Here is a 14,144-nt window from a genome sequence, read left to right on the forward strand (position 1 = left end):
TGGACGATTCATGGATCCATACGAACATGAATGAAAATAATGCCCAATTTTATTAATAAATAATAAGGGTCAAGTACAAATTTATGTTCCAGATTACAAATATGCTGTTGGAAAAACGGGTTTGGTCCACCCATGATGGTTCAACCAAACCGGTAACCAAAAGACATGATCTCATGTCCAAAAGAGATGTCTTTCCATAGACATCTCTCCAACCCTGAAACTGTCTATTGACAGTTATGCATAAGGCTTCATTTAAAAAGGGGGTGGTTATGAGATTCTCTGTAAGTGACTTGGGCATTTAGGTTGTGGAAAATAGTAGATTTTCATTGGTAAAATCCACTCCTCGATCAGTGAATCGAATCAAAGAGAAAATCTGTAAGTGATCCGAAATCCTTGTTTTATGTTAATGTGTTTATCTTACATTGGTATCAGAGCATGTTTGTTCGATTTCTGAAATATTTTGGAGTGGATATTACATGTTTTAATATCTTAAATCCATTGCTCTCGCACTCACCACCTTAAATGGCCATTAATGGCAGTTTTGTTTACACATAGAGTTAGGCCGTGATTTTTTGCATGAAGATACTATATGATATGTAGATGATATCTGGAAAGTTTGGTGATGTTTGGTGTAGTAGTTTGAGAGATATAAATTCATAAAGATCAAAAACCCAGAACTTTGAACCTTGATAACTTTCTCCACAGTTTGTTTTGGGAAACGAAACTTATATTAATGGAAAGCCCTTGAAACAAGCTTTCTATCCATATATAATACACTTAATTTCGTTCACTATGGAGGGAGAAACAAGGCCCGAAAATTTCAGGCTTGTTTCTGAAAAAAAAAAAATTCATGTGAAGAAGACCTCCCCTTTGCACAGCGGCCTCTAAACGGCTCACGGATGGCGTCTCCCACACGGCCACCTCATAAAAAAAAAAAAAAAAGGAAGCCCAACTGCCCCAAACCATTTTTTTCTCCCCACCTCATCTTCTTCTTACTGTTTTTTTTTATCCGAACATCTTGAAGAAGAGAAAGGAGGAGAGATGGGCTACGTTGGGAAGAATATAACATTTAAACAAGGAAGGCCGAGCTTCGTGGTGGGGGCTTGTAATCCAAACGGGGGCACTTGGTGGTTTGAACGTTGGGTCTCGTCAACGAGTCTGGGTGCAGTTGGTGCGAAGGGTTCGTTTGCCCATTCCAAGTTTAGGTGGTGGGATGCGTGGCCTCAGCAAAAGCTTGGGTCGCGCTTCTCCTTAAGCGGAGGGGACTGCGTGAGGCTGGTTTCACAGAACAGCGAACACCTCCCGCTCTCAACGGTGAAAGTTTAACGGGCGGGCCACCAATTTTCTGGAGAAGTATAATGAGACGTAGTTTGTACCGTTGGATTCAAAATAATAATAATTAATTTTCTAATTTTCTGTAATTTTTTTAAAATATTTTTTCGAATATAAAATAATTTTTTTATTATTATTTATATTCGAAAATGAGTTAAAATTATAGGAAAATATTTTTTTATGAGTAAAAAAATAAATAAATAAATAAATTCTGAAAATTTTCCAATCATACCGTGATTGTATGTGTGACATTTGGAAATTTTGAAATTGAATGTTCTCGCATCCTTTAATTGTGTGTTATTATATTTCAGTGTTATGCCTAAGCATTTTTTCCACATTTGTTATAGAAAATAATGCCACGAGTACCACTCTTAGTGAGGGTTCCGAGGGCAGCAAGGACCCCGAAATAAAGGGCGAGGCTTAGAGATTTGTTGCACACATTACGAGTTATAAGGATGGATCCTAATGATGACATGATTTTACATGTACAAACTATTCATTATATGATGGAAGAAATCATTCATCTAGGACATGCGTTATGTCAACATCAACGGTACCAAGTGTTGTATGATTCTCTATTTGGATCATGGCAACAAGTTCTAAAAGATATTTGGAATTCCTTAGCAGTGAGAGATTATGCTCAATTGGTGAGAGCATTTATAAAAGAGTACTTAATGCATGAGATTAGTGGAATTTTAACAGTAGCTGGAGGTCATACCATTAGTAGAATAATGGTTCCTTGGATCGAACAAATAGTATCAACTATGATTCAAAAAGAAATTGAGGATACTATTCCAAGGAGGGTTCGGGTTCTTAGATGGCAAAATCACTAGTTGAAAACTAGTCGAAGCTAGAATGACTTATATTCTTTACTTGTGTATTAATTATTTAATTTTTTTTATGATAATAAATGTCTCCATGTTTATATAATTTTTAATGTTTTAGTATACATGTTTTAAGTGGGAGTTCTAAGACTTACTATATAATTTGTCTTAAGAACTAGAACTTTGTCTGCTAAAAATCAAAAGTAATGTTTATAGTGAACTTTCAATTCCATGCCATTATGTGAATTAGCATTAATTTTATTTGTGTTTAGTGGCAAAGAAAAATATGTGTTGTGCTTGGCATTAATTGTGTGCATGTTTGTCTTTATGTAGAAATTTAGTTTTCTGCAATGGCTTCAGCATCTAAGAATATAGTAGCTGAACTTAATAAGGGTGAGAAATTGAATGGTGAAAATTATGAAATATGGCAAATGAAAATCCAATATGTATTGGAGGAACAAGAGGCGCTGGAAGCCTTAAACCATACCATGAATGAGCCTGAGGATGGAATAACGGTTCAACACATAAAGGATAAGGAGGCTTATATTGTCTGGAAAAAGAAGAACTCAATTGCTCGGATTACATTGCTGAGTAGCATGGAAAATAATATCATGCGAGAGTTCAGGCCTTTTGAGATGGCAAAGGAAATATGGGAAGCATTAAAAGAAAAGTTTGGTGGAACTTCAGTCATCAAACTTAGGCAGCTGACCATCAAGTTTGACACATATAAGAAACGCACTAATAATAATATGAAGCAACATTTAAGGGAAATGTCGAACATGATAAGTGAACTGCGAGATGCTGGACATGTGCTAACTGATGAACAACAAGTTCAAGCTATAATTCGATCTTTGCCTCAAAGTTGGGAGCACATGAAAGTTCACTTAACCCATAATGAAAGCATTAGAACTTTCACTGATGCTGGTCGTCATCTGGAATTGGAGGAAGACCGTCTTGAGGCAAATAAAACCACTAATGAAGTGTATATGGCTAACACTAGTTCGCAAGGAGCTTCGGGCTTCAAGCGAAAGCATTTTAGTGGTCATTTTAAGAAAGGCAATGGTAATGGCAAGACCTCTAAGAAGCTCAAGCATAGCCAGCCGGGTAAAAGCAAGCGTCCTTTTAAGAGGAACAAAGCAAAATTGAGATGCTACAACTGTGGCAAGAAGGGTCACTTTGCTCGTGAATGCTCCGAGGCAAAGAAGGTAAAAACCCTTAGCACAGATATAAGTATGTCTTATGTTTCAAGTTCTGTGTTCTTAGCTGAATCTCATTTTTGTGGACCGTTGACTCAGGGACCACAGACCATGTAGCAAGAGATCGAGACGCTTTCGTGGAATATCGTCGAATTCCACAAGGAGCAAGATGGATATACGTGGGAAATAATTCAAGAGTTGCAGTAAAGGGGATTGGCACCTGCAAATTGAATATGCGAGGTGGTCAACCCTTAATTCTACATGATGTATTATATGCTCCAGATATTCGGCGAAACTTAATTTCTGTTGTTATGTTACTTAAGTTTGGCTATATCTTAAATTTTCATGGTAATGGTGTAGACATATTGCTAGGGACAACTTATTATGGATCTGGTTATGTACTAAATGGTTTTATTGTACTTGATACTGATTATAGTATGTGTAATGTAATAAGTACTGTTTTTTCCTTTATTACATCTACTAGTAATCCAAACATGGATGAAAATATTTGGCATGCTAGGTTAGGTCACATTGGGCAACAACGAATGAATAGATTAGCCAAAGAGGGATTATTAGGCCCTGTTGAAAAGGTTAATCTAGCTATATGTGAATATTGCTTAGCAGGAAAAACAGCAAGAAAACCATTTGGTAAAGGAACTAGAGCCGATTTTCCATTGCAATTAATTCATTCTGACATTTGTGGGCCAATGAATGCAAGGGCAAGACATGGGGCTTCTTATTTCATCACATTTATTGACGATTATACACGTTTTAGTTATGTCTATTTGATATCTCACAAATCTGATGCATTAGATTGCTTTATAAGATATTTAAACTTTGTTGAAAATCAATTAGACCGGAAAATCAAAGTATTAAGAACTGACCGTGGACGTGAGTATTTGTCTAATCAGTTCAAACAAATTTGTGATGAAAAGAGAATAGGTAGACAGTTAACTATTCCTAGTACTCCACAACAAAATGGTGTTGCGGAAAGAAGAAATAGAACCCTATTGGAAATGGTTAGGTCTATGATGGCACAAGCTAATTTGCCGATCACCTATTGGGGTGATGCATTATTAACAGCTGCATATGTACTTAACCTAGTACCCTCAAAATCAGTAACTTCCACCCCTTATGAATTATGGACCGGTCGCAAACCTGACCTAAGTAATTTAAGACCTTGGGGATGCGCTGCATATATTCATGATTCTTCTCATAAATATGGAAAATTGGGTCCAAGGGGCAAAAAGAGTATTTTTATTCGATATTCTGAAACCTCCAAAGGATATGTGTTCGTTGGTAACACTGACAATGGAAGTATTACTGAGTTTGAATCTCGTAATGCCACATTTTTGGCAAATGATTTTCCAAATCAGGGTGAAATAAATAAAGGTTTATCTTTATTTGAGATAGAGGACCATGATAATTTGTTTAATCAAACTCAATTGGTAAAAAATCTTGAAAATCCATCAACAACATCTGGTTCAAGTGGGAGAGATTCAAGAAATGATGAATTTATTTCACAACAATCTCAATTACGAAAAAGTAACCGTGGATTAGTTCCCCGTCGACGATTTGAGATTGAAGGAGAAGCATTTCTTGTTACACCTCAAGAGGAAGGTGAACCGAGAAATATTGATGAAGCTCTTAAATGTCCTGCAAAAGAGCAATGGATGAAAGCAATGGAAGAAGAAATGGAGTCAATGAGATCAAACCAAGTTTGGAAATTGGTTGATCTTCCGAAAGGTCGGAAAGCAATTGGGAACAAATGGGTTCTCAAAATAAAGCGCAAGGCAAATGGCACAATAGAAAGATATAAGGCACGCCTTGTAGCAAAAGGCTATACACAACAAGAGGGGATTAACTATAAAGAGACATTTTCTCCTATTGTGAGATTCACCTCAATTCGCATAATTTTAGCTATAGTAGCTAGTTTGGATCTTGAATTACATCAAATGGATGTAAAAACAGCTTTTCTCAATGGAGAATTGGAAGAAGAAATTTATATGAAACAACCTATCGGTTTTATCAAAGAAGGCCAAGAGCACAAAGTGTGTAGACTTTTGAAGTCGATTTATGGCCTTAAACAATCTTCTAGACAGTGGAATATAAAATTTCATCAGGCTGTCATATCATATGATTTTGCCATGATTGATGAAGACCACTGTGTCTATATTAAAAGATCCAAAGATAAATTTGTGATTTTATCACTTTATGTGGATGATATACTAATGGCTGCTAATGATAAAGAATTCTTAGCATCAGTTAAGAATTGGTTGTTCACGAATTTTGAAATAAAGGACATGGGAGAAGCTAATTATATTCTTGGGGTTAAAATTGAAAGAGATCGTTCAAAAAGGTTATTAACTCTTTCACAGGAGCCTTATATAAAGAAAATTCTTGAACAGTTTCATATGCAAGATTGTAAATCCATTGATACTCCCATTGCAAAAGCTGAAGCGTTAAGCCAAAGAATGTGCCCGAAGACTCCACAAGAAGAAGAGCAAATGAAAAGAGTTCCTTAGTCCAGTGCAGTTGGAAGTCTTATGTATGCAATGATGTGTACAAGGCCAGATATCTGCTTTGCAGTTGGTATGGTAAGTAGATATCAATCACACCCTGGCCATGACCATTGGAAAGCGGTCAAAAGGATATTGAGATATCTAAAAGGTACTGCGGATTATTCATTATGTTATCAAGGAAATGATTTGCGTCTTGAAGGCTATACAGATGCTGATTGGGGAGGTGATTTGGATGAAAGAAAATCAACCTCTGGTTATGTTTTCTTACTAAGTAATGGGGCAATTTCATGGAGTAGTAAGAAACAAACTTGTATAGCTTTGTCCATGATGGAAGCTGAATTTGTAGCTTCTTCAGCGGCGATACAAGAAGCAGTTTGGTTAAAGAGATTTCTTAATCATTTGGGGGTTATGAAAAATGCTGCATATCCAGTACTAGTACATTGTGATAGCCAAGCATCGATAGCTTAGACAAAAGATCCCAAATATTACTCAAAGACTAAGCATATTGATACAAAGTATAACTTTGTGAGAGACATGGTTGCACAAAAGAAAGTGAACATACAGTACATATCTACGAATCAAATGATTGCAGATCCGTTTACTAAATCTATTCCTAGAGATGTATTTATGAGACATGTGAAATCTTTAGGTCTTCGTAGACTTTGATGTACTTAATGGTTTGAATAATGAGATATTTTAATTTCTCATTTGGGATTCACATGTATGTATTTATATTAATGCTAAGTTCTTATTTTTTTTTAAGCACACACATATGCATATATATATAAATATATATATATATATATATATATATATATATATGCGTTAATGCTTAGTGCATATGATTAGTTCATTTAAAGAAATGTATGTTGGACAGAAATTAGATTGGCCTTCTCACACGGGCAATCGCCTCTATAACTTGTGGTTGATAGAGATGAGACTGTTGCCCAGAGATGGTCACCCAAGAGGGGGGTGAATTGGGTGTTTTAAAAACTTTTGACTAATTAAAAATAAAACACACGAATATATGCACTAAAGTAAAGAAGGAGGAATGAGAAAGGTCAATCACAAACACAAGGTTTTATAGTGGTTCGGAGCTTCCACTGCTCCTACATCCACTCCCCAAATCACCTTTAGGAATTTCCACTATAATCCACGATTACAGTACGGTAGTTTTGCGAGTTCACTACCCAACTCGTTGTTTTACACCGGGCTCACAACAAACCCTAAAACCCCCAATTTCACTTAGGCTTGGGACGCCTTTCCCTTGTTCCAAGTCTCTTGACTGGAACAAGCACCACAACGAAAGAGTTTACAAAAGAAAGGAAAAGCTCTAAAAAGCAAATATTGCAATTATGAACAATAGAACCCGGAAGAATCCTTTTGCCGTTGGAAGCGTGGGAGATATTGATTCTTCCGATGTGGAGCGCGTAGGATTGAGTGTGAGCTTTGAATCCCAAGCGCACGAGAGTGATTGAGCTTGAAATCACTTGGGAAGCTTGAAAACAATTGATTTCTTCACTTGAAATGCACTCACTCCCTTGAACTTTTCTTTCTTACTTCTCTCTTGAATGATCTAGCTTTTGGGTTGGTGAAGAGTTGTTTAGAAGCACTTAAGAGGTCCCTTTTATAGCCCAAAAAGCAAATATAGCCGTTAGAGACAAAGTAAAAAGGATTTGAAATTCAAACCAAACCTGAAAAGCTGTCAGTCGCGTCCCAGGCGCTCCGGGGACGTCTCCGCTTCAACGAGAGACGTCTCGGCTACAAGATTTCACTTTTTACGTTGTCTGGGGTCGACTCGGCACTTTAAGGGGACGTCTCGGCTTGTTTGTACTTTTTGAATAGGGACGACTCCGCTGCTTTGGGGACGACTCCGCTTCTTTATCTCTGAAAAAACCATTCTCTGGAAAACCCTGAGAGAGCCGTCTCCGCTATCTTGGGGACGACTCGGGAAGTCTCCTTTTTACTTGTGAGGACGACTCGGCTTACTGTGGGGACGTCTCGCGCATATCTCTTGAAAACTGCCTTTCTGCCGCCACTGAGAGAGTCGACTCCGCTACTGAGAGAGTCGACTCCGCTAACGCGGGGACGACTCGGCAGGTGTCGGGGACGTCTCCAAGTGTGCCGGTTCTTCCTGTTTGTGCCAGAGACGTCTCTGAAACTATCCGGAGACGTCTCGGCTGTCCCTGATCTGTTTTCTTTAACTCAAAATATTCTTCAATAAATTCATAAAAATTATGGGAACTTGCCTAGACATTTCTTAACAATATTCTTAATAAGACACATGAATTCCTCAATTAAATTGTTAAGATAAATGGAATTATACTCTAGTGTTTTGTATTCATCAAAATCCATTAGGGGGTCAACAGAGACAATTTTAAGCATAACGTATTTATGAGCTCAAACTTAAAATTAGTATCGCCTTGATAGTAAATCAAGATGAGGTCACTATGTAATATTTTGTGATCGAAGGTGAGTAAACCCACAAATCACCTTGTCTGTTTTAAATGCCAAATGTGAGTTTTGTAGTAATAATGAGAAAGAAAGTAGAGTGGTGAACTCAAGTTGGACACTAAGTGTTTCTGAACTATCATTTGTATGGTATTTCATATAATGAGAATCAACATACGCTCCATGGAAAAGGAGAAAAATACCATAACATGCGCTTCATACCACATGTGCATAATTCGACCAATAAGGGTAACGAGAGAATTGATCTCTTCTCTCTCGTTGTATGAGCCCTGAGGCTATAATTACCTCTGTTAGTACCCTTATTACTTTTACTGTTTCTTGAGATTTAGTTCAGTGTATGCTATCTTGGAATGTTACCTGCAATCATGCTTGATTCGATTTATTGGGACATATCTGGAAAAGCAACTAAACTACAATTAAGAGATTCGAGATAAAAAGGAAGATCATTTTGTGTCTCATTTTTTGTTGTATTCACTGGTCGACCAATCATCTTGACTACGTGTTAAAGCATGATTGTGAATACAAAACAGAAAACAAATAATGTGATAAGTTAAAGTGAGATCATGAGGTACTTGAAATGTGACTTAAATGTTCTGGGGTACTGCATACTTACTCTACTGAACTACTATATATTCCTAACAGATGTATGGTAGTGTGAGCTCATTATCATTTTTTTTATTGGTATGCTGGTCGCACGATCTATTTGCCTGTATGAAAATCGCAGAGAAAAGACTTGTTCGTAATGGTTAAAACTCACACTGTTGAACCCATCATGTGTGAGTGGGAGATGTTGGAAAAACGGGTTTGGTCCACCCATGATGGTTCAACCAAACCGGTAACCAAAAGACATGATCTCATGTCCAAAAGAGATGTCTTTCCATAGACATCTTTCCAACCCTGAAACTGTCTATTGACAGTTATGCATAAGGCTTCATTTAAAAAGGGGGTGGTTATGAGATTCTCTGTAAGTGACTTGGGCATTTAGGTTGTGGAAAATAGTAGATTTTCATTGGTAAAATCCACTCCTTGATCAGTGAATCGAATCAAAGAGAAAATCTGTAAGTGATCCAAAATCCTTATTTTATGTTAATGTGTTTATCTTATATATGCGTTAGCCACATTGACTTCTAGGGCATACTTCTAACATTGCACTCTTGCCCCATAGTCAGATCAAGCTGAAGGACCACTCAATGATTCTAAAAATTTTAATAAGATTGGTTGTGTCAGATTTTGGTTTGCTCAAATCTGAGTCTATTATACATCCGAAAACTCTAGGTATCCAATTTATTAACCTGCCGAGTTATTGTTCAAGCATATATTTGGAAGTATAATCCCATTTATCGAAGTGTTTATCTACAAAATCTATGGATGCATATGTAATTATTTGTAAATATTGAAATATTCATTGTGAATTTTTTTAATATTTGTTCTTCATTATGTTGCAAGTTTCCATATTACCATTAATTTTGTGTTGATTTTTTGATTTGTAACTCACCTATCTACCTACAATATTGAAAATCTTGGTGAATTGAATTTTTGAGACTTTTTAAAAATTGCAAAATGGCCTCTTTAAATAATTAGATATGGTGAGTACTTAATTACTTTTTAGTTCTAGTGCTGCGAAAATCCGATATGGCAAATAGAAAGCCATTAACGATTCTATGCTCCGGGAAGAGGAAAATCTGAACTACATATGTCTACTATCCTGCGGCCAAAACTGATACGATCGAGGCAAAGCTCTGGAGAACTGTAGGAGGAGATTAAAAAAATAGAGAGAGAAAGTGGAGAGTATGCATATTTTTTTAATGCATATATGGTACATTTGGTCTCCTTTTATAGATAAAGAGTCCATATTCTATCAGAGTTAGTCTCTAGAGTCTGAAGTTGGATGGAGAGCTCCGTGATCTTTTCTTATCTAGATTTACTCATGCATTCGAGTCCGGCTGAAATTGGTTCTCGCCGACAAAAGTTAATCTAGGCAGCAGTGCTAGACTTGGCACTAATGAAATATTCAACATATTTTTATTTGAAATATAATAATAATACTGATTTAATTATTTAAGGATTCACGAAAGTGTATGGACCAAGAATTTCATGCACTTTCCTTACCCATCTGGCAAGATCCCCTCCTCATTGGCTATGCTAGCTGGCATCCTAAAGAGCCCAAAGGAAGGGCTTTTTGGATGGCACGGGACCAAAGCCTAGCTCATGCACTTGCTCAATACTTGGCACGTACGGTTTCGCTCCCTAGAGCAATATATAACACAGATCCTGAGGTGGTGGTCTCATGGAATTTCTGGTCGGCCAATTGGAACCACCGGCTTCTCGTAAAGCTCTCCAAGGAGTTGGAGCCAATTGGACCCGTAGCCGTTGCAGTTCCGAGAAGGGCGATCACCAGCATGACATTGTGGCTATCAGAAATCCTAGAGGCATTGTGTGTGTGTTGTTTGGAGAGGTTTCAAGATTTGCTATCGGAAGCTACCAAATCATGCCCAAGCACTGTTATGTGTAGCATTACACATATGCAGGCATAGTATTTTTCTTGAAAAATATTAAATCACGTAATAATCTATATCACTTATAATATTTTTTTATTAACATAATTTTATATCAACATATATTACTTTCTTTTGTTAGCATGATGTTGTTCTGAATGATTTTAGAAATCACATTACAACTGATATCAATCAACAATATTTTTCATTATTAGTGTGATTCTATATCAGCCTATATTATTTTTTTATATTAAGTATGTACACAAGTATATATAATTTTTTAGATATACCGATTATAATGGAACAGAAAAATATTTTTTGTTATTTTTTTGTAAATATTTTAATAAAAAATAGTTGTGTCACTGAAGCTAATGACCGTATTATTGGGCTAAAGGGCACAAGAATCCGTGTGAATTTTTTATCGTCCACCCCCATAGAGATGAATGATTATAACAGGAGGACCATCCCTCCTTTTTCTCTCTCAAAATAAAAATACTCTGATTGTGAAACAAAACTAATGTTTAATTTGTTTAGTTTTATCAGAAAATTGTTTATTTAAAGAAGCAAAATACACTATGAAAAGATAAATCAGATGAAACTGTTAACATCTATGGCATTTTTGTAATAGAAAAATTTATAAAACAAATGCTCAAGGGAAGATTAAAATTGAAAGAAGAATATTTTTTTTATTATACAAAATACCTTGAGGTGCCCATTGCGGGGGCACTAACGGTTTATTTGGGTACAGAACTGCTGGGTTGGAAATTCAACACTAATACTTACTCATTTATCGCACACTAATTACTGCTTGCAACACCAAATCCCCTCCTAACTCCTTGCTAAATTCTTCGATAAGAAGACAACTGGATAAAAGATTATTTTTTTTGATTGCAAAGGACGCAAACGGGACCACCCGGCCATTATTGGAGATTAGAGACAAACTGCATGAAAGATTACTCCACAACATATACGTGCCAACAAAAGAAAAGAGAAAAAGATAAGGATTCACCGGTCAGCCTTGTTTTGCCCTGTGATTTTGCAAGCATCGAACGAAATTGTCCACATAGCATTCCTGGGATTCCTTGTCAGAGAAAACCTCCTTCAGCTTTCCGGCTTTGCATCTGAATGGTTCCCCTCCTTCTTCCACCATGATCAACCTAATGGCCTTGGCTACCCCTTCTCTACCAAAAGATCCATCCTCCTCGTTCCTCGGCACCTCTAGTCCAATCTTTTTATCCTCCATAATTCTAGCAATCAGGCCTTGGTCCGTAAATATGGGCAGCAAAATTAGAGGATGTCCGAATTGAAGCCCTTCGATGGTGGAACTCCAACCACAGTGCGTGAAGAATCCTCCCACCGATGGGTGGGCCAGGACTCTGAGCTGAGGAATCCAACCCATTGCGACGACTCCAAGGCCCCTGGTCCGAACCTCGAACCCCTTCGGCAAGATCTCCACGTCGCTGGCCATGCCGGCCGGCTTTCTAAGAGCCCAAACGAAGGGGACCTTAGACAGCTCGAGCCCCAAAGCTAGTTCATGCACTAGCTCGACGCTCAGCGTGGCTTCACTCCCCAAAGCAACATATACCACGGATCCTGGAGTTTGTCCGTTGAGCCACCCGAAAACCTGTGCCACGGCGCCGGTTGTGTCCGTATGAACATCTTCGATGCTTTCTTGCACGTGTGGTGGTAGCAGGCCAACTGGAACGACGACGGGTTTGTTCTTGTAGAGCTCCTCCAGGAGGGCGAGCCAATCGGATTCGAATTCCTTGCAGCTGCGAACAGCCACAAGCTTGCACCCTTGGATGATCAGCTCGAGGCGCCTGAAGTCAGAGAACCCCGAGGCGTTGTTCTGGTAGTGCTCCGTGAACACTTGGGCCTCGTGGAGGCGAAAAGCTGCGGAGGAAGGGAAGGAGATCCACTCTGGTGGCTTCGTGAACTGCTCGGGTGTCCTTCGCTGGCCTCCGAGTTTCATCTCCGAGGGCGGCCCAATGAAAACAAGAGTGGAAGAAGGAAATATGCTAAAGAATGCACATGGTACCTCGAACATGGAGGCGATCGGTGGAATCCAATGATGGCTGAAGTCATGGATTATCCAGTCTGGTTTTGGAGAAGCCTCTTGGAGGAATCTTGTGAAGGGCTCGTCGAGGCCATCATTTGCCTTCTTGAGATACTGGACCTTCGGTGGTGGGAGGTCTGTGGTGGCCTCGGCATCCTCCGGCAAGCCGTCAACCTTCGGAAGGGGCAGAGAAACCAAGTTTACACGGGAAGCTATTTGGGAAGGGATCTTCGGGAGCCTTTGGATGTTTCTTGGGGTGGAAAGGAAGGAGATTCGGTGGCCTCTCTTGGCTAAGGACTTGGAGAGCTCGAGGAAAGGGAGCATGTGGCCAAAGGCTAGCCAGGGGAATACAACAACATGAAGAGGGCCATCATCCATGGTGGAGGAGGGAAGGAGATGCCGAATGGTGATCGTGCCGAGGTTGAGAGACGCTAACTCCCAAGGCATTGGTTCGCTATATAAATCATTTTAAAAAGATGATTAATCCATCCGTTCTACTCAAATAAAAAAGAATTAAGTGAAAGCGAAGCCATTTACAAGGGCGAGAATACGAATTAGTCCTTTTTCAAGCTCGGACCAAACTTGTAATCTGCTTAGGTCCATTAGGCAGGATATTTGAAGGCCAGTACTTTTTGATCGTTCACAAATACTTTTAAATAAAATAAAAATATTTGATAAAAAAATTAAAAAATTATTTTAGTTTTGTTAAAATGTTAAAACAGTTTTTTTGAAAATTCTTTTAAATTTTTTTAAAAAAATTGAAGAGATAAAGAGATTTTTTAAAAAAAGGTTGCTACGTGAAGAAAATATTAATATTATCAAAAAATATTAAGATTAGCCTCACTACCATATCAGTGTTCCGCAAGTCATAGGATTAGTATTAACTAGTTATCGCAGACTATTGGTTTTGATGTGTCAAATTCATGTCATCAAGTTAAGGAACTTATTGGAGCTTCAGTTGCACAGCACTAAGCTCCCCTAATCTCTTTCTTTCTTGTCTGTTGTCAAGAAATAACGTTCTATACTTCAATTTATTTGGGTTCTCTTCCTGCAAGGTTAACACCACATGCCTATTGAATACTGGAAGTCATTTGACCATAGGAAAACAGATTCCGTGGTAGAAAAGTGAACAAAGAAGCATGAACCGTAAATGTGCTGAATTTTCTATATCAAGCATAAAATGTTGCTTCAGATCATGCAAGGTGTGACAAATTTTGTACATAACACTGTAGATGTATTTCAAAAAA

The 14,144-nt window shown here is 38.0% G+C and overlaps 1 protein-coding gene and 1 non-coding gene across 2 annotated transcripts; one reads left to right on the forward strand and one right to left on the reverse strand.

The window, feature by feature from the left end:
- The first annotated feature begins 1,082 nt into the window (after positions 1–1,082).
- On the forward strand, positions 1,083–1,382 carry LOC149768501 (signal recognition particle RNA). Its single transcript, XR_016398589.1, has one exon.
- Positions 1,383–11,507: 10,125 nt separating this feature from the next.
- Positions 11,508–13,494, reverse strand: LOC120104681 (putative UDP-rhamnose:rhamnosyltransferase 1). Its single transcript, XM_039116234.3, has one exon. It carries the CDS (start codon positions 13,342–13,344, stop codon positions 11,854–11,856), a length of 1,491 nt encoding a protein of 496 aa, XP_038972162.2. The 5' UTR covers positions 13,345–13,494; the 3' UTR covers positions 11,508–11,853.
- Positions 13,495–14,144: the final 650 nt, after the last annotated feature.

The sequence above is a fragment of the Phoenix dactylifera genome, chromosome 1 (assembly GCF_051530095.1).
Source record: "Phoenix dactylifera cultivar Ajwa chromosome 1, Ajwa_hap1_PhDact_Kaust_v1.1, whole genome shotgun sequence".
NCBI lineage: Eukaryota > Viridiplantae > Streptophyta > Magnoliopsida > Arecales > Arecaceae > Phoenix > Phoenix dactylifera.